This window comes from Chrysemys picta, chromosome 13 (assembly GCF_011386835.1).
Source record: "Chrysemys picta bellii isolate R12L10 chromosome 13, ASM1138683v2, whole genome shotgun sequence".
Lineage (NCBI taxonomy): Eukaryota > Metazoa > Chordata > Testudines > Emydidae > Chrysemys > Chrysemys picta.
The window spans coordinates 16,115,580-16,133,544 of NC_088803.1; the positions used below are offsets into that span (position 1 = coordinate 16,115,580).

At 45.2% G+C, this 17,965-nt stretch overlaps 1 protein-coding gene across 1 annotated transcript; it reads right to left on the reverse strand.

Moving 5' to 3' along the window:
- Positions 1–12,503: 12,503 nt before the first annotated feature.
- Positions 12,504–13,478, reverse strand: LOC101949003 (olfactory receptor 6B1-like). Its single transcript, XM_005309234.2, has one exon. The coding sequence runs from the start codon at positions 13,476–13,478 to the stop codon at positions 12,504–12,506; it is 975 nt and encodes a 324-aa protein (XP_005309291.2).
- Positions 13,479–17,965: the final 4,487 nt, after the last annotated feature.

The window sequence follows — 17,965 nt, forward strand, 5'->3', positions numbered from 1 at the left end:
CACTACCCCAATTCTTACCCGCTAAGGCCGATTTTATTGCTAATCCCCTCGTCGGAGGTGAAGTAAAGAAACCGGTTTAAAGGGCCCCTTAAGTCGAAAGAAATGGCTTCATCATGTGAACGTGTCCAGGCTTACTTTGATTTAACGCTGCTAAAGTCGACCTAAACTCGTAGTGTAGACCAGGCCAAAGCAGCTATTAACTTCAAAGGGCATCAAGGGGAATCCAGCCAGTTCTATGGGCTTGTCTTCACTACTTGCTAAATTGGCTCAGCGCCAATCGATGCAGCAGTGTCGATTTAGTGGGTCTGGTGAAGATGCAATAACTCAATGGCCGAACACTTTCCCATCAACTTCAGTACTTCACCTCCCCGAGAGTCGGAATCTATGTTGACAGGAGAGGGTCTCCCATCAACACAGTTCGGTGTAGACACAGCAGTAAGTCGATCTAAGCTACGTCGATTTAAATTACATAATTTATGTAACTTAGCTAGCATAATTTAGATCGACTTGGCTTGTTAGTGTAGATATGGCCTATGTAACATAAGGGGGCATGCGTAAGTTTGACTCATGTGCTGTTAGCAGAATCATCAGAACAGGTAAGTGCTGCACCACTCAGGAAATGGAATACAGATTTTATTTCAAGTTTATTTCACACTGATTAAAATTTGTCACCTAGGGTGCTAACTGACCATTTCTGTGTGCTAACTGAGGGCCAGCTTATGAACACCTTGGTCACACTTGTGAATAGTTACACACATGAATAGTCCCACTGAAGTCAGTGGCGTTATTAGTGATAGTAAACGTTTACCAATATGAGTGAAGGAATCACAATCTGGCCTTTACTACACACTCCAACCTGTGGGAATGTAAAGGCACCATTTTTCCTCCCTTACTCACATGGAGTACTACGTTACTCTGTGACAAGTCCCACTGAGTTCAATAGGTCTACTCATGGAATAAAATACTACTCCATGTGAGCAAAAGAGGCATCATTTGCCCTGTTGTTCTTGTATTAATTTAGATGGAGTGTCTGGGCCAAAGGTATTAACATTACTGTCCAACATTAAACAGTGTTAAACAAGGTTCAGGGTTTGGTATACAGAGACCTCAGCTTGCTTAGTACCATGGCAAACATGCCATTAAAAATTCTATTAACCTTTGATTAAAGATAAAGAAAGAAGGGGAAACTGTTCAAGCATTTTAAATGTAAAGTTTTAAATAAGGATTTCATTTTAACAACGTCCCTGTCTCCATTTCATCTGGAGAGAGCTTTTACAAGTAAAACTCCCTTGTCTGACAGTCTCTTAGATGGTATCGAACATGGTAATAACTGTGCTATCAGGGAAAGGAGACGAAGCTAGTTGAGATGGGCTGGAGCTGTGGTTGTTGCTGTCGTTGTTACAATCTGGTCCCATTTCATCCCAGGTTTTTGGGATTCAGCTGGAGCCAATAGAGGTGCCAATGTCATCTGGGTCCCTCTTTCTGCCTGGTCTAGTCAGGACATCTGTCAAGATTGGGATGAAGAAGGCCTGAAGTCCCAGGCGATGGTGGCAGTGGCAGCTATGATGGTGACTCTCACTTCATTGGCCAATTTTTCTCCCCAAAATCTCTTTCTTTAAGGGTCCCAAAAGGGAGTGATGGGTGGAATAGCCCATCCCCTCCTTTATTTTGTCCACAAATTAAGCCTAGTTTCTGGCAGACCAAATTTGGGTCAGTAATTTCTGGTCCCACACTTTTCTTGTTTACCAGGCATGATCTTAACACAGTCCTCAAGTTATACCTATTTATTTCAATTAATTCAGCTGTTATGTCTCTCTTTTGTACCTTTTCCCACCAATATTTGTTGTTCTAGGTTATTGTGACATCTTATGAATTTTCACTTACTTCTCACAGTTAAACTCATAATTAGGGTAAATTTGTAGACCCACATACCACAACAGGCTGGTACCAGAATCAGGAACATGGTTTCAGTGTCCTGCGTGGAATCAATTGTTGGCCCACGGGTGGAGAGGTTTCTGTGGGCCAGTTAGTTCAGAGTAGAGCTCTGTGCAATTGTATGGATGAATAGTTTATTCACTGAAAAACGCTGTTCTGGGCCAACGTAAACTTTGTGCTGAATTTGCCTAATAGTTTTGAGCAAATCAAAGAAGACTTTTATTTTGTTTGAACCTCCAGGCATTTTGACCAAAGCAAGATAAAGGATTCACAAAATGGCTAAAAGAGGAGGCTTCCTGGTCATCTTTAGCCTAACAGTTACATGACTCACCTAAGTTGTGGGTGAAAGATTCAATTGCCCCCTCAGTTCCCTGATGTGTAGCCGGGATTCAAACTGGAGTCATCTACACCACATGTGAGTGCCCTGGCCAATGAGATATTCCTGTGTGTGTTTGCCACAATCTCGCATTTTCTCCACTTGGTGTAAAAAACTAAATAGCCATTGGAGCAAGGACATCAAAGATTAACACACCACAATACAGAAAGAGGAACTCCCTTCACGGAACCCTGTGCAACTGGTGATACAACAGCAGCTGGCTCACTTCCATCTTGGCTCCCCAAATCTTTCCTTTTATAGGGTATGGGACTGTCAGGGACCAGACCAGCTTAGAACAGTTGCTCCCTGACTAACTGTGCTTCTAGGCAACCAACGAGCCTAACTGCACTGCCTGGGAACTCACAGAGTGGCCACAGATCCCTGAATGGCAGCTGGCTTAGCAATCCTGCTCATAAGCCTAGCCCCCACAACAGCTCTGTGGCTGCTTAATGAATACCATGCCTCCAGCTGCACTCACCCTTATGTAAGGGGACTGTTGCCCCCTTAGTAACATTCAGTGGGAGTGTTTTGGCTGGCTAGCTCCCAGCACTAAAAGGGGAAGGGTCGATGGCAAATCAGGAGCCTGAGACTGACAGTCCCCAGGAACAATGGGGAGAGGCCAATGCTCCAGATCAGCCTGATTGACAGGGCGGGCAGGCTAATCAGGGAGTCAGGAGGCCAGAGGGGGTCCCGTCCTCCCTGTGAACTGGAATGGCCTGAGTCAGACAGAGTGGGGCCGAGCTAAGGAGAGAGCAGGGACCCGAGCTAAGCTGCTGGGAGCAGAGCTGCAGCCCCAAAGCCAGAGCACAGCCCAGAGAGAGCAGACCTGTCCTGGGGGCAGAGCTGCAGCAACCAGAGCCAGAAAGGCCAGAAAAGCAGCCCAGGGAGCTGAAGGCAGAGCAGCAGCAGCAGCCGTGCTGAGGCAGAGTGGAGCTGGAGCTGGAGCCGGGGCTGGAGCAGTCCGGAGCTGGGGCTGGGGCAGTCCGGAGCCATGTGCAGTCCGAGTGCGGTGAGCAGCTGGGGAGAGTGAGGGGGACCCTGGGCAGTGGGCCCAGCACAGGGAGACGCCACAGCCAAGAGGCCTTGCAGGCCAGACTTGCAAGGGGATCATAACCCCGACCGGGTGGGGGCGATGCTGGGAAAAAGGGTCCTGCCACCTAGAGCCTGAGAGCGTGTGGCCACCACTAGAGCAAGTGTCCAACCCGCAGCGTCTCTGCAGCACAGCCAGGGCCTGAGAAGGAGCCTGGGACCTACAAGGAACAGACTGTGAACTGCCCTGATGTTCCAGAGACACTGTTTGTAATGTTCCCTGCCACAGAGCAGGGTGATGTGTTTTCCTTTAACCTTTCCCATTTTTCCTTATACTTTTTTAAAATTAATTGTTAATTAAACAACTTGTATTTGCTTTAAATTGTATGAAATGATCAGTGGGTCAGGGAGGTGCCCAGTGCAGAGAGAGTACCCCGGAGTGGGGACACCCTAGCCCCTGTCCTGGGTGACCACAGCAGGGTTGGGGGTCAAGCCCCCCAGGAATCCTGGGCCCAGCCTTGTTGGGGTTTACGAGGACACTGCCAGACAGGACAGTGGAAGGGGAGTCCTCAAGGGCAGGGAGGCCTCTGGGTAAAGGAAGTGGGAGCGAGGACTCGGATCCTTTCGCTAGCCCACTTCACCGGGGTAGTGCAGAAGCCAGGAAAGTTCCCCACAATAGCGGGACCATTCCCCCACTTACACTTATCCTAGCGCCTGCTTTCTTTCAGTTCCTGCTCCAACCTAATTGTAATCTCTGATCCAGCCCCTGCTCCCTCCAGAGTCACACCTCTGGCTTTGATCCCCAGCTCTGCCTCTGGCTTATGACTTGGGTTGACCTTCCAGTTCTGGCATTCGGTTTCTGTCTCTCCAGTAGTGATCCCCGGCTGTCCCTCTGGCTTATGAATACAGTTTATCCTCCAGCTCTGGTATTTGGCTTCTGTCCCTCCAGTACTGACCTTCTGGACTCTGCCCATTCTGGCCCCAGCTACTAGTTGCAGTAGCGTGTATAGGTATTATGACCTAATGGATAGTGCTCTGGGCTAGTACTCAGGAGACCTGAGATCTAGCCCCAGTTTCACCACTGGCCTTCTTGGTCGGGTGACCATTTTCCCTTTGTTGAATATGGGACACCTGGTAAAATTACTTGTATTCAAGTGAGTTCAATGGCAATAATTCATACAAATGTTCAAATTAACATCAAGTTGACTGACCCCTAGTTAAAAAAAATATGCGTAGTTGGATTCTTTAATACTTTAGGGTTTGCATGGGGAGGGGTGACACACACACAACTCTCTCACACAGAAGAGGTGATTGAACAATCCGACCCTCCCTGTCCAGTGCTCTCTACCATCCATGCCTGACTGGGACTCTGGGATGGACCTTCCTTTCCTGGTACCTCGTGCCATGTCTTCCCAAGGCAACATGTAGGGAGAGCACGCAGGGTCAAATGCCCACCCAGATTTCTGCCAGAGTTCACACCAGCATGTGGCCAGCAGCAGCCTTTTGGCACTGGGTGGGAGGGAAGGGATGGGAGCTGCTTCCAGTCACAGGGGAGGAGGAGAAGGGGAAGGGATGACCTGGTCTGTGTCTTTGCAGAGTTCATATCTTCCCCTCCCCACCACTCCCATGAGGCTGGAAGCAAGTTGTCCCTTCCTGCCTGCACAGTGTCAAAAAGTAGCTAACACCTCCAGGCTGCTGTTGGCCATCAATATAATCCATCTGCCTCCTGTCCCTGGGCTGCAGCATGAGCAGGAAGGGGTTAAGTGCTAAGGATGCATTGTGCACCAGGGCTCAGGGAACCTGACTGCAGGGGCTTCAGCAAAGGTGAAGAGGGTGCTAAGCCCCTGCCCTGGGGCCTGCTCTGGAGCCTGCAGGTTCGGGGAATGCACAGACTGGAAATCACTTCCCCCTCATCCGCGCCACTCCAGAGCTTAGCTGAGGGGTGGAGAGGGTTTCCCATGCTAGCGCTGTTCAGGGCTTTGACACATGCAGGGCTTGGCTCCTCCTGGCCAGTGCCCCAGCCCAGAGGGCTTAGGATTTCCCGGGGCGCGGGCTCAGCCAGAGGCAATGGGGAAGGAAGGAGCCTACCAGACAGGCTGATGGTGAGCTGAGCATTCTGACCAGAGGCTGGTCCTCTGCACAGCGCTGAGAGAAGGACACACCCCACTGAGGGATATGAAGGAGCAGCAGGGTCTGTGGGGGTGAAGGGGTAAAGCAGGGAGAGGCCAGCCAGCGGGGAAGCACGTAAAGGGCCGACGGGTGGGCAGCAGAGGCGACACGTCACCGGCCGCACCTTGGTGTCCCTGGGTCCAGATCTGATGCCTCTGAGGGTGCTGAGGGAATTGGCTGATGTGATTGCAGAGCCTTTGGCCATTATCTTTGAAAACTTGTGGCGATCAGGGGAGGTCCTGGATGATTGGAAAAAGGCAAATATAGTGCCTATCTTTAAAAAGGAAAAGAAGGAGAATCCGGGGAACTACAGACCTCACCTCAGTCCCTGGAAAAATCATGGAGCAAGTCCTCAAGGAAACCATTTTGAAGCACATGGAGGAGAGGAAGATGATCCCTAACAGTCAACATGGATTCACCAAGGGCAAGTCATACCTGACCAACCTGATTGCCTTCTATGATGAGATAACTGGCTCTGTGCATATGGGGAAAGCAGAGGATGTGATATATCTTGACTTTAGCAAAGCTTTTGATACAGTCTCCCACATTATTCTTGCCAGCATGTTAAAAATGTATGGATTGGCTGAATGGACTATAAGATGGATAGAAAGCTGACTAGATTGTCATGCTCAATGGGTAGTGATCAACGGCTCAATGTATAGTTGGCAGCCACTATCAAGTGGCGTGCCCCAGGGGTCAGTCCTCGGGCAGGTTTTGTTCAACATCTTCATTAATGATCTGGAAGATGGCATGGAGTGCGCCCTCAGCAAGTTCGCAGATGATACTAAGATGGGGAGAGAGGTAGATAAGCTGGAAGATAGGGTTATGGTCCAGAGTGACCTAGAAAAATTGGAGGATTGGGCGAAAAGAAATCTGATCAGGTTCAACAAGGACAAGTGCAGAGTCCTGCACTGCTACAGGCTGGGGATCGACTGGCTAAGCAGCAGTTCTGCAGCAAAGGACCTGGGGATTACAGTGGATGAGAAGCTGGATATGAGACAATAGTGTGCCCTTGTTGGCAAGAAGGCTAATGGTATATTGGGCTGCATTAGTAGGAGCATTGCCAGCAGATCGAGGGAAGTGATTATTCCCCTTTATTCAGTATTGGTGAGGCCACATACAGAGTATTGAGTCCAGTTTTGGGGCCCCCACTCAAGAAAGGATGTGGACAAATTGGAGAGAGTCCAGCAGAGGGCAACAAAATGATTAGGGGGTGGGGCATATGATTTATGAGGAGAGGCTCGGGGAACTGGTCTTGTTTAGTCTGCAGAAGGGAAGAGAGGGGGGATTTGATAGCAGACTTCAACTACATGAAGGGGGATTCCAAAGAGGATGGATCTCAGCTCTTCTCAGTGGTGGCAGATGACAGAACAAGGAGCAATGGTCTCAAGTTGCAGTGGGGGAGGTCTAGGTTGGATATTAGGAAACTCTATTTCACTAGGAGGGTGTTGAAGCACTGGAATGGCTTACCTAGGGAGGTGGTGGAGTCTCCATCCTTAGAGGTTTTTAAGGCCCGGCATGACAAAGCCCTGGCTGGGATAATTTAGTTGGTGTTGGTCCTGCTTTGAGCAGGGGGTTGGACTAGATGACCTCCTGAAGTCTCTTCCAATACTAATCTTCTATGATTCTATGAATCCACAAGCCATAAAGGAATAAAAAGAGATAAACCTAAGCGCGTCTTCCTGGACATTTCCTGATCTACTTACATATCCAGCATTTCAAACGAGTAGTTTCTAGGTATGATACTAATGATTTTTCATACCTGGCCCCAAGCTTCTTACAGCATGGCTGTTGCCCTGTCTGCCTCCAGCCGGGAGAACAACAACAGACAGACAACGGCCAGTTTTTCCTCAATTTTAAAAAGTTCTATCCTTCCCATTGGCTCTTTTAGCCAGATGCCCACTTATGTCCTTTTACCTATGCATGGTAGTGAGACTTTTTAACCTTTTACAGGTAAAGCAAGTAGACAACAGCTACTAAAAGGGATTTTATAGATAACTGGCTGCCTGGGTGTTCATAAAAGGAAGCTACCCCCCTGCCTTCATTTTTCACAATGGTGTTTTTTCCCTGCCTGCTGTAGCTCACAATGCGGGACGGGGTATACACTGATACAGACATGGAAGCTTAAGAGCTCCTGGGATGAATAGCAAACATGTTGCAAATTTTCACAATGTCCTAGTCGGATATCTGCCCTGCATAATCCCTCAGATATGGAGTTGAGAATGAACAAACTTTTATTTACAGGTGAAAAGCAAAAAATAAAACTCCTTCGCTGTTTGCAGACCCTGCTAAGAATGCATATAAAATGATGTATCCAGTGCTTAATTTGTACCAGGGCTTGCCAGAGATGAACCCCAGCACATCTGGGCTTGACAGTTCATAGCCCCAGCACCTCTGGGCTTGCTGTGTCTCTTATGAAAGTAAAAATATTGCTTGAGCCCTGGCACCTCTTTCATTACAAATTAAGTACTGAATACATCCCTCATTCTAAAGGATTCCAATGTCCCAACAGGCCAAACACTTACCTGGTGTAAATTGGTGTATCTCCACTAAAGTGAGTAGAATTATACAGGCTGAAGCCTGGTCTATTATTTTTAGTGATTCTATGGGGTGATGCTAAATCCCATCTCTGCTGAAGATCTTCAGGTTAATTGCTTCTGCATCTGAGCTGGAAAGCAAAGTAAAATTCACAAAGCAATAAATCAGACTGATCAGAACTCGAAATTCAATGCACAGGAATTTAATGGGCTTGGTTCCTCATGCATTGACACTAACATAAGTCAGGAGTAACTCTGCTTAGCAGAATGGACCTGATTTACTTCTCAGGCACACTGGTATAAAATAGCAGTAACTCCAATTGAGTCAATGACACTGGTTCTCCTCTCACTCATCCCAGTGTAATTTGGGAGTAACTCCATTGCAGTCAATGGGGTTGGTGCTCCTCTCATTCACCTCAGTGTAAATGTAAATGGAGCTGACTCTGGCAACAGTTAGAAGGAGAACGAGCCTGAGTCCATGCTCTACTCCTGGGGGAATTCTTTGCCAAAAAGTTAAAAATTCTGCACCAAAAAATAAAAATTTTGCGCACAATATTTTAAAATTCTGCAAAATTCTGCATTTTTAGTTGCCAAAATAACACAATATATTCACTCCAGTTTCAGTTATTTTGGTAATTTATTTTAAAATACCTGTCAATAAGTATGTCTGTAACAATACAGTCAGAAAAAAAGATTCAGGAAACTTTTTTGACAAATAAATTCTTTACTAGGCATATTAATACAGAGCTTTGAGTAACAATTCATTTAAACTACTGTACAGAAACGTATTTCCTGAAGCCCTCAGAAGGAGTGCAAATGCTTGGGGGAGTCAGAGGTACCTGGAGGGTTGTGGGTGTTGTTGGGAGAAGTATGGAACTTGGGGGAGGTTGGGGGGAGGAGTTGGAGAGGCTCCTCTATGCAGACCATTGCAGACCCCTAGCCTTTCCCAGTCAGACTCATCTTCCCCTGTCTCCATGTGTCTCTGCAACCCCTCTCTTCTTCTGCCCCTGGCTCAGTGTTGTCACCCCATTAGTTCCTGAGCCCACACCCCAATCTGTACCCCACACTAGCCCTTCTGAATCTCAGTCTGTGACCCCCCAGCAGCCCTGTGTGACCTGCTCTGTCCATCCTGTGCCTCCTCCTCTGGCCCTGCAGTGGGGAATGCAGCTTCTCTGCCAGCTGGCTGCCCTCTCTTCTGGCATCACAGCAGCCCCTGGTGGGCAAAATGTGTAATTGCAGCACATCTCCAGCAGAATTTATTTTATGAGTGGGGGGATTTAAGGGGAGGACATGAATTCTGAGCATGCACAGTGGCACAGAATTCTGTGTTTGGCTATGTGGCTATGTTGCCTTCAGCATTCTGAACCTGATGAGTCATCCCTGAGCCTGATAGTTCTGAACCTGAGGAGTTATTTGAGATCATTATCTAGATCATCTAGTATGAGCTCCTGCATATCGCAGGACACCAGTGCCACCCAGCACACTAAACCCAGTAACCAAAAATAGGCCCAAGTATTACAGCCCTCAAGAGACTAAGCTATTGTGAATCACAGGCAGAGAATAGGAGGGACTGAGGCCCCTGCAATGGCTGGGGTTTGATTAAGTGAGATATATGCAGATAATGTCTTGGTTTTGATGAACTTCTCAGGAAACAGTCAAGGCTGCCCAGGCTTCCAGAGTCCGTGACTATGGGACTACCCCCTCATAGCACTCAGGTCTTAGGTTCACAGCAAGGAGTCTAGAAGCCCTGAGAACCCTGGCTTGAACCGGGTATCTCAAAGCTTCCAGACTCCCTGTGATAGAGCTGGAAGACACTGCTGAGCAAAGAGGCTGGGGGAAGCTCAATTGCATTATGAAATTTTGGAAATGAAAGATTCCTATTATTTCCAAACAACTTCCCCACATACACCCTTTCCATGGGAAATATCACAAATTCTACTTTTCATCCTGAAATAGCACAATTTTTTTCTCTGAATTTCCTGTGGATCAGAGTTCGACCACCTCTACTTATATGGCCTTTGGACTGTGGTTAACCAGGTCTCTCCTACCATCAGTGATTGATTACCTAGGGTCCGCTTCTTCAGAACTGCAGGGAATTGAATCTTCCTGAATCCCTGATACATTGGACTGTCCTTCCCTCTTTACTAAAAAATTAAATTCTGTTCAACCTTATACACCAAGATGTTTTCAGTTCAGTGGAAATTACCACTCAACTAACACATGCACACATGTTTAAGTGGCAAGAAATCATTAGCTTTGGCGTCTTCTTCTTTATTCCCAATAATGGAAATGAAAATACCTAGAATCCAACCCTGTTTATCAATAGATAGCAAAACACTTTGCAAAGGAGGTCAGTGTCATTATATTTTTAAGCAAGGGAATGTTCTACAATATCTGATCTGAAGTGAAAGAAATCCACTTTGTGCTATTTTAGGCTAGCTTTTCAAAGGATCCTGAGGGAGGCAGGTGCATATTGCCAATTGATTTTCTGTGGGATTTGGGTACCCAACTCCCCTTCAAAATCCCCTCCATTTTGCGTTTTGGCTTCTTTATCAATATTCCATTTCTCCTGTCATGGGTAGTCATTTTAGAGAACACCTGCCCTTTTCACACTCTATAAACTAGGATGACATCTAAGTATTTGAAAAATGTCATTGCTACTGGCTGCTGCTACTATTTGCATTTGGAAGCCCTGTTTATTGCCCATGAACACTAAACCTACAAGGCAGTCGGATACCATTCCCGCCCCTACATGAATACATCAACAGAGAGGTTACACAAGGTTACTTTAGGAACAACACAAACTCCATCTATTAGATTGACTAACTAGTCACCTAAATTCAGCAGAATTCTTTACACAATGTGTCTGGAAATCAGGACACAGGGTAATGCAGAGGGGAGAGGAGGAAATAATATTTGCTAGAGCTGTTTGGAATGTTTTTTAAATTGAAGGGTTTCAGAGTAACAGCCGTGTTAGTCTGTATCCACAAAAAGAAGAACAGGAGTACTTGTGGCACCTTAGAGACTAACAAATTTATTAGAGCATAAGCTTTCGTGGACTACAGCCCACTTCTTCGGATGCATATAGAATGGCATCTATATGCATCCGAAGAAGTGGGCTGTAGTCCACGAAAGCTTATGCTCTAATAAATTTGTTAGTCTCTAAGGTGCCACAAGTACTCCTGTTCTTCTTTTTTTAAATTGAAAATATTCATTTTGGGGGGGGGGGTAAATTTGATTATTGAAATATCTAGGACCCACAGGATTACATAGGTGTATAAAGGGTTAAATTAGTTTGAAAAGAAAAAAAAAAATCATGTTTTCATAGGTCTTGCAAAGTGCAGGTTCTTTCCAGTTCTGGGGAGGGTAAGAGGGTGGTTCTGACCAGTTGACTCTGGGAGGATGGTATGCTTTTTTGTAAATATAGGACAGGGAAAATATCTGATAAGATGGAAGGAAAAATCCTTGAAGAAGAAGGCCTAATTATTAAAGGTTTAAACCAACTGGTTTAAACAAAGAAATAAATTCTCAAACATTCAGGTATGGTCCAATAAGTAAACTATAAAAGGGTGAACTCTTAAAGTGTTATTGCTAATACTTGCCTTAATAAGTTGGAGCCAGCTAACATGTGGTTAATGGGTCTAGTCCTTTTGTATTTGATCACTACTTATAAATGTTTATTACTGGTTGGGTGTAGTAATTGCTTAGTATTTAGGTTTCTAGACATGTCTAGAGCAATTGTATAAACATAATTTGGCCTTTGGATTTAATAACCGTATTTGAATTAGTATCTGGGGGTACTCTGTATTATTATAACAATATTACTGTAATATCTATAACAATAATTCCAACCATACTGAAACGTAAAGAAATATTTCAACTCCGAAATGCTGAAATAGTGTCTCATAGGGGCTGAAGTTCTGGTGGCTCATGCTCAGGGCCAGCTCCAGTTTTTTTGCCGCCCCAAGTGGCGGGAAAAAAAAGAAGGACTTGCTGCCGAATTGACGCCAGAAGCGTAGTGACCGACTTACCCGCCGCCAAAGTGCTGCTGAAGACCCAGAAGTGCCACCCCAATAGAGGACGGAGTGCCACCCCTTTCTATTGACCGCCCCAGACACCTGCTTCCTTCGCTGGTGCCTGGAGTAGGCCCTGCTCATGCTCCCATTGCACACTGCAGGCTGGGTTAGTGGTGAGACTACATCTCCCATGATGCATCAGTTTCATTTCTTGGAGAGAGGATGTGGTGTGTCATGGGAGTTTCATTGCTGCAGATGAGAAAAAACATCCCAACAGAAGGAGCAGGAAGCCCAAGTCCGAGTGTGAGTTATAATCTACCCATAACCCCAAAATGTGCTCTCTTCCTTCCAGGATTAGACAATAAGCCAGAGCAGGTGAGGCTCTAGAACCCACCAGCTGTTGCTCTGAAACAACACAGATTCACACTGTTTTAATTTTCCTTACAAAAATTGCTTGGAATTTCTGGATTCTTGTGAGGCCAAACATTTCCTGAGGGCTTTTCTCAGGGCCTCCTTGACCTCTCTGTTTCTCAGACTGTAGATGAGGGGATTGGCCAGGGGAGTCAGGACTGTGTAGAAAACAGAGAACAGTTTGTGTAGGTCTCTCAGCATGGTGACATCTGGCAGCATGTAGACAATGATCAGGGTTCCATAGAAACTTGTCACCACAATGAGGTGAGAGGAGCAAGTGGAAAAGGCCTTCTGCCTCTCTATGCTGGAATGAATCCTCAGGAGGGTTATCATGATACAAATATAGGACATCAGAGTTAATATAAAAGGAGGCAGTGTATATATGGAAGCCAGAATGAAAGCCACAAGTTGCATTAAATGAGAGTCACTGCAGGAGAGTCTTATGATAGGAGTGAAATCACAAAAGAAGTGGTCAATTTCATTGGGACCACAAAAAGTTAATTGTGACATGAAAAATATTGTTACGGAGTTAGTCACAAATCCACTTATCCATGATCCAGCTGCTAGCTGGAGGCAGAACCTGCCATTCATAAGGGCAGCATAATGCAGTGGCTTACATATAGCTAAATACCGATCATAAGACATCACAGAGAGGAGATAACACTCGGTACCGGCCAGGCAAGCAAATAAATAAAATTGCATGAAACACCTGCTAAATGAAATGGTTCTGTCCCCAGTCAGGAGACTGGTCAGAATCCTGGGCAGGATGGTGGAGCTGTAGCAGGTCTCCAAGCAGGACAAGTTCCCCAGGAAGAAGTACATGGGGGTGTGAAGGTGCTGATCAGCCACAACAAGAGCAATGATGAAGATGTTTCCAGCCATGGTCACAATATAGATTACAAGAAACAGCAGGAAGAGAAGGGTCTGCAGCTCAGAGAGGTTACCGAATCCCAGGAGGATAAATTCTGTGATGGACGTTTGATTTCTCCACTCTCCATCTGCCATAGGATGTATCTAGTTAAACAAATAGGACAATATAATGCGAGTGCCATAGCATTAAACTTTAATATAATGTTATCATCTGAGGCTGCAATTCCAATGCATCCTAATAGACATAGGCACCCATAAGTTGATTTGCAAAGGCAGATTTGTGCCCAAGTCCCAGTATACTAGGTACTAAGAAGATCCGAGGAATGGAGAATCTACCTTACAAAAGGAATATTAAGGGGCTTGCCTTGGTTAGGGTAACAAAATGAAGGCTGAGAGGAAATATGATTGATCTCTATAAAAAACATCAGATGGATAAGCACCAGGGAGGGTGAACAGTTATTTAAACTAAGGGACAATGTTGGCACCAGAGCAAGTCGATATAAACTGGCCATAAATAAGTTTGGGTTGAAATTAGATAAAGGTTTCAAATCATCTGAGGAGTGAAGTTCTGGAATAGGCTTCCAAGGGGAGTAGCTGAGGGGCAAAAATCCTAAATTGTTTCAAAACTGAGCTTGATAAATTTATAGAGGAGATGGTATGATGAGATTGCCTACAATACCATGTAACCATCAGTGCATGCTATTAACATATATCTGCAATAGCTAGTGATGGGACACTAGATGGGGAGGGCTCTGAGTTACTACAGAGAATTCTTTCCCATAGAATTCTCACCCACATGCTCAGGATCTATCTGATTGACGTATCTGGGGTAAGGAAGGTTGCCTTCCTCTGCAGCATGGGGCAAACATCATCACTGGTTTGAACTAGAGTAAATGGTGGATCCTCCATAACTTGAAGTCTAGGTCAAGATTTGAGTACTTCAGTAACTCAGCCAGAGGTTATAATCCCATTCCAAGAATTGGTGGGTGATGTTCTCTGGCTTACAATGTGCAGAGGTCAGACTAGATGATCACAATGGTACCTTCTAGCAATAATGTCTATGAGTTTATGAAAGCCTAAATTGCATTTGATTCCTCCTTTCCCCCCTGCTAGTCATTGGCCTGTTAATATTAGAATCCTGGTTGAAGTGATGGAATTCATTCAGTGAAAACTGCTGACTTTTGAAAGCAGGTGAGCAAATCAGGCAGACGTGTCTCAATCAACACCAAACTGTAGCTGTGTTTAATTAACCTGATGAATTTGATTCAAAACAGGATAGGTGCTGCCACTCCCCTCCATCTTGCACCCTTCAATCTAGTCTTGACAGCCCACCCCCAGTTTTATGCAGAGACTAGGTCAGATGTCAATGAGAGTTTCTGCCAGTGGAGTTGATGGGACTGGATTCACACTAGTCCAGAGGCTTTTACTGAGCTAGGTGTATATTCATGGAACAAAAAATTGGAATAAAGTGTTTTAGTTTTGCCCTCATTATTGGCCATGATATTTTAGAGAAACCCAGTGATAATAAAAGGGATTTTATCAATCTCAGACATGGCCACCTCAGCTTATCTTCATTAGGTAAAGTGAAGCTTGATTGACTGATTGCCCTTTTAGCTATCTCAAAGAGGAAAGTTAAGAGGGAAGTTGTCTAGTGAAGAGGACACAAGAGTGAGAGCCAGGAGTGGGCAATGAAAAATGGTAGCATGGGTCAATTGGAGGTGGTAGTCGATATATGAATGGTGAATAAGAGCTTGTAGGTGAGGTGAGGATAGACTGTGTTGGGCCTTCAAAGTGAAGACATGCAACTTATGTTCGATGCAACAGAGAAAGGGAGGCATGCAAAGAGAGGCATGCCATAGTCAATGTGACAGGCTGAAAGAATGATCTTTATAGCATCATTCTGAATGTATATATGTGGGGAAAGACTGCATTTATCCAAGCCATAGAGAAGGATGTTGCAGTTATCAAGTTGTGAGATGATGAGAGAAGGGGACCAAGGACGCAACCCTGTGGTACCCCCACAGAAAGCTGAAGAGCAGATAAGCGAGATCCTTTAAGGACATGCTGAAGGTGTGATTAGAGGTAGGAGGGGAACCAGAAGAGGACAGAGCAAGGATGCCAATGGAGAACAAGATTTCAAGAGCATGGTGAATGCTTTTGAAAGTGGCTGACAGGTCGAAGAGGATGATGATGATGATGTACTGATTGTGAGATCTGGCTAGGAAGAGGCAGTTAGAGACTTTGGTGAGAGGGGTTTCAGTGGAGTGCAAGGGATGGAAGCCAGATGGGAGACGGTCTAGGATAGTATTGGAAGAGAGGCATTCCAGTCAGTGATTGCAGACACCATGTTCAATGAGCTTGGGGATGAAATTGAGATGGGAGATGAGGCAGTCACTTTACACATGTGTAAATGACTACACATATCAGAAAGCAGTGGAGAATCAAGCCGTCACTTCTAATAGCTACAACAGTGATGAGTGAGGTATAAGAACCTATATAGAATAGTATATAGACTACAATAGGTTGTTTAATGCAAAATAAGGAGGGGTTGAGACAAATTAAAAATCTAAATCAATAAAAAACCTAATAACGATTGAGAGCCCTGAATGGAGGGAGTAAAATCATTGCTAACCAGGAGCAGTAGGGGGATAGCGCTTACCTGAAGCTCCTAGATGTTTGCAGCTTGAAGTGATGACCTCTTATTTCTCAGGGTTTCGTGACCAGTATTAAGGTCCCACAGCTCAGTTTAATCTCTCTGAGTTTTCTTCAGAACTAGGATTCTCTTCATAAAGAGCCCAGGTATCTACAGAGGGATGTGCAGATGCCACAATCTCATCTGGAAGAACATGGTCCTTGTGAAGTGGAGATGCTTGCTCATATTTGTACCTTTTCAGGTCAAGGCTCTGTATCCTGTGACTGCATCTGTGAGGAACATTTAAATGACTGAGTCAAGGGAGATACTGCTGGGTCTTTTGTGTCGATGGCACAAAAAACAGCAGCGATGCAGCCACCTTTCTAAAACCACATGAGATCTCTCTGCTTACCCTTCATCATTGGGGTCTGTCAAACATTTTCTGCCGAAACCTTTTTGGAAGGAAAATTGTGATTTTGACTACAGGAAAAAAATTGACAAATTGTCTGCTTTCCTCAAAATTTTTAAAACTTTATTTGGAAAAGCTAAAAAAATTGTCCAAAAATTGTTTTTGCAGCAATATTTTGGGGATTTTAAACAGTGTTTTGCTGAATTTCTTTCTTTCTTTCTTTTGTTTTGTTTTCTGGCCAAAATATTTTTTCCATTTTCAGCAGAAAAAGTTAGGTTTTCAGTTTTTTGGTAAACAATCAGCATTTCCATCAAAATTGAACGGAAGGAAAATACTCTAACCAGTTTTCCTGCTTATATGATAATGGTTATTTATTATTTTTATTAGGGTAGCACGTAGGAGCCCCAGTCATGGCCCAGGACCCTATTGTGCTCAGTTCTGTACAAACACAGAGTAAGTTGATTGCTATGAATGACTGAAATGTAACACTGCACCCTTTTAGGTCTCAATCCAGGGTAGCCTGCTTCACTCAGGAAGTCCTTATTCACACCAGCATCTCCACTGAATTTAATGGTACCCCTCTCCTGAATATGGGTTACTCACCTCAGTCAGGATGCAGGAGATGCTTGTGCCATATTTAGCACAGGCCTGTGCAGAAGCGTTCATGAATTGGAGAACTGCTTATTTTCCAATTCCTGTAAAGTTGCAAGGGGTCTCAGAAGCATGTGGAGATTCACACTGAGTATTGATAGAATGAGGGGCCCATGAGCAACCCCAGCCATCTCCATAAGAGTGGTGCTGTCAGATCAGTGCTAGCCCATGCCAAAGCCCCTAGGCCTCACTGAACACTAACAAATTCATAGCTGGAAACCAGTCGGCTCACCTGTGGGTTAGCATTGCTTAAATAGGTATTGGGTTTATAAAAATGTGTTTAGTGTTTAGATTTCATGAAATGCTTTGCATGTATTAATCTCACCTGTAACCTCTGTATCCCATGGTATAAAGTAATATTGAGCATTTGTATTTGTGATAAATGAAGGGGGTGGGGGTAACTCCGTTTTATGAACACACAGCCACCAGTTAGCTGTAAAATCCCTCTTGGTAGCTGTTCTCTGCTTGCTTTACCTTTAAAGGGTTAAAAAGTCACCCAGGTTAAAAATAAAAAGGAGAGGGCACCTGACCAAAAGAGGCAATGGGAGGGCTGATACCAGTCAGCTGTGTGTTATTGGGGAACCAGGATGCAGTATCCATCCTGTCTGACTCATGAAGGACACCTCTCCCCCCAGCCTCTGCTTGAACCAAAACAGATCAGAGAAAAGTCTTACAGAAAGCAATGAAAAGGCCATGGGAGACACACCTAAACCCCTCTTGACAAGGGTGACAGGATTAAGGCAACTCCCTAGCCTCATCTGCATCAAAGATGGGACAGGGAGGCATCTCCATTAGCATACAGAATGGAGAACAGAGATTCCAAGGCAAGAACCACACTGAACTCTGGGACCAGAAAAGCAGGGAAGCACTGCATCATGGAGGATCTCTGCTCCAGATGTTAATGAACCTACGCCTGCACACACCCAGCTC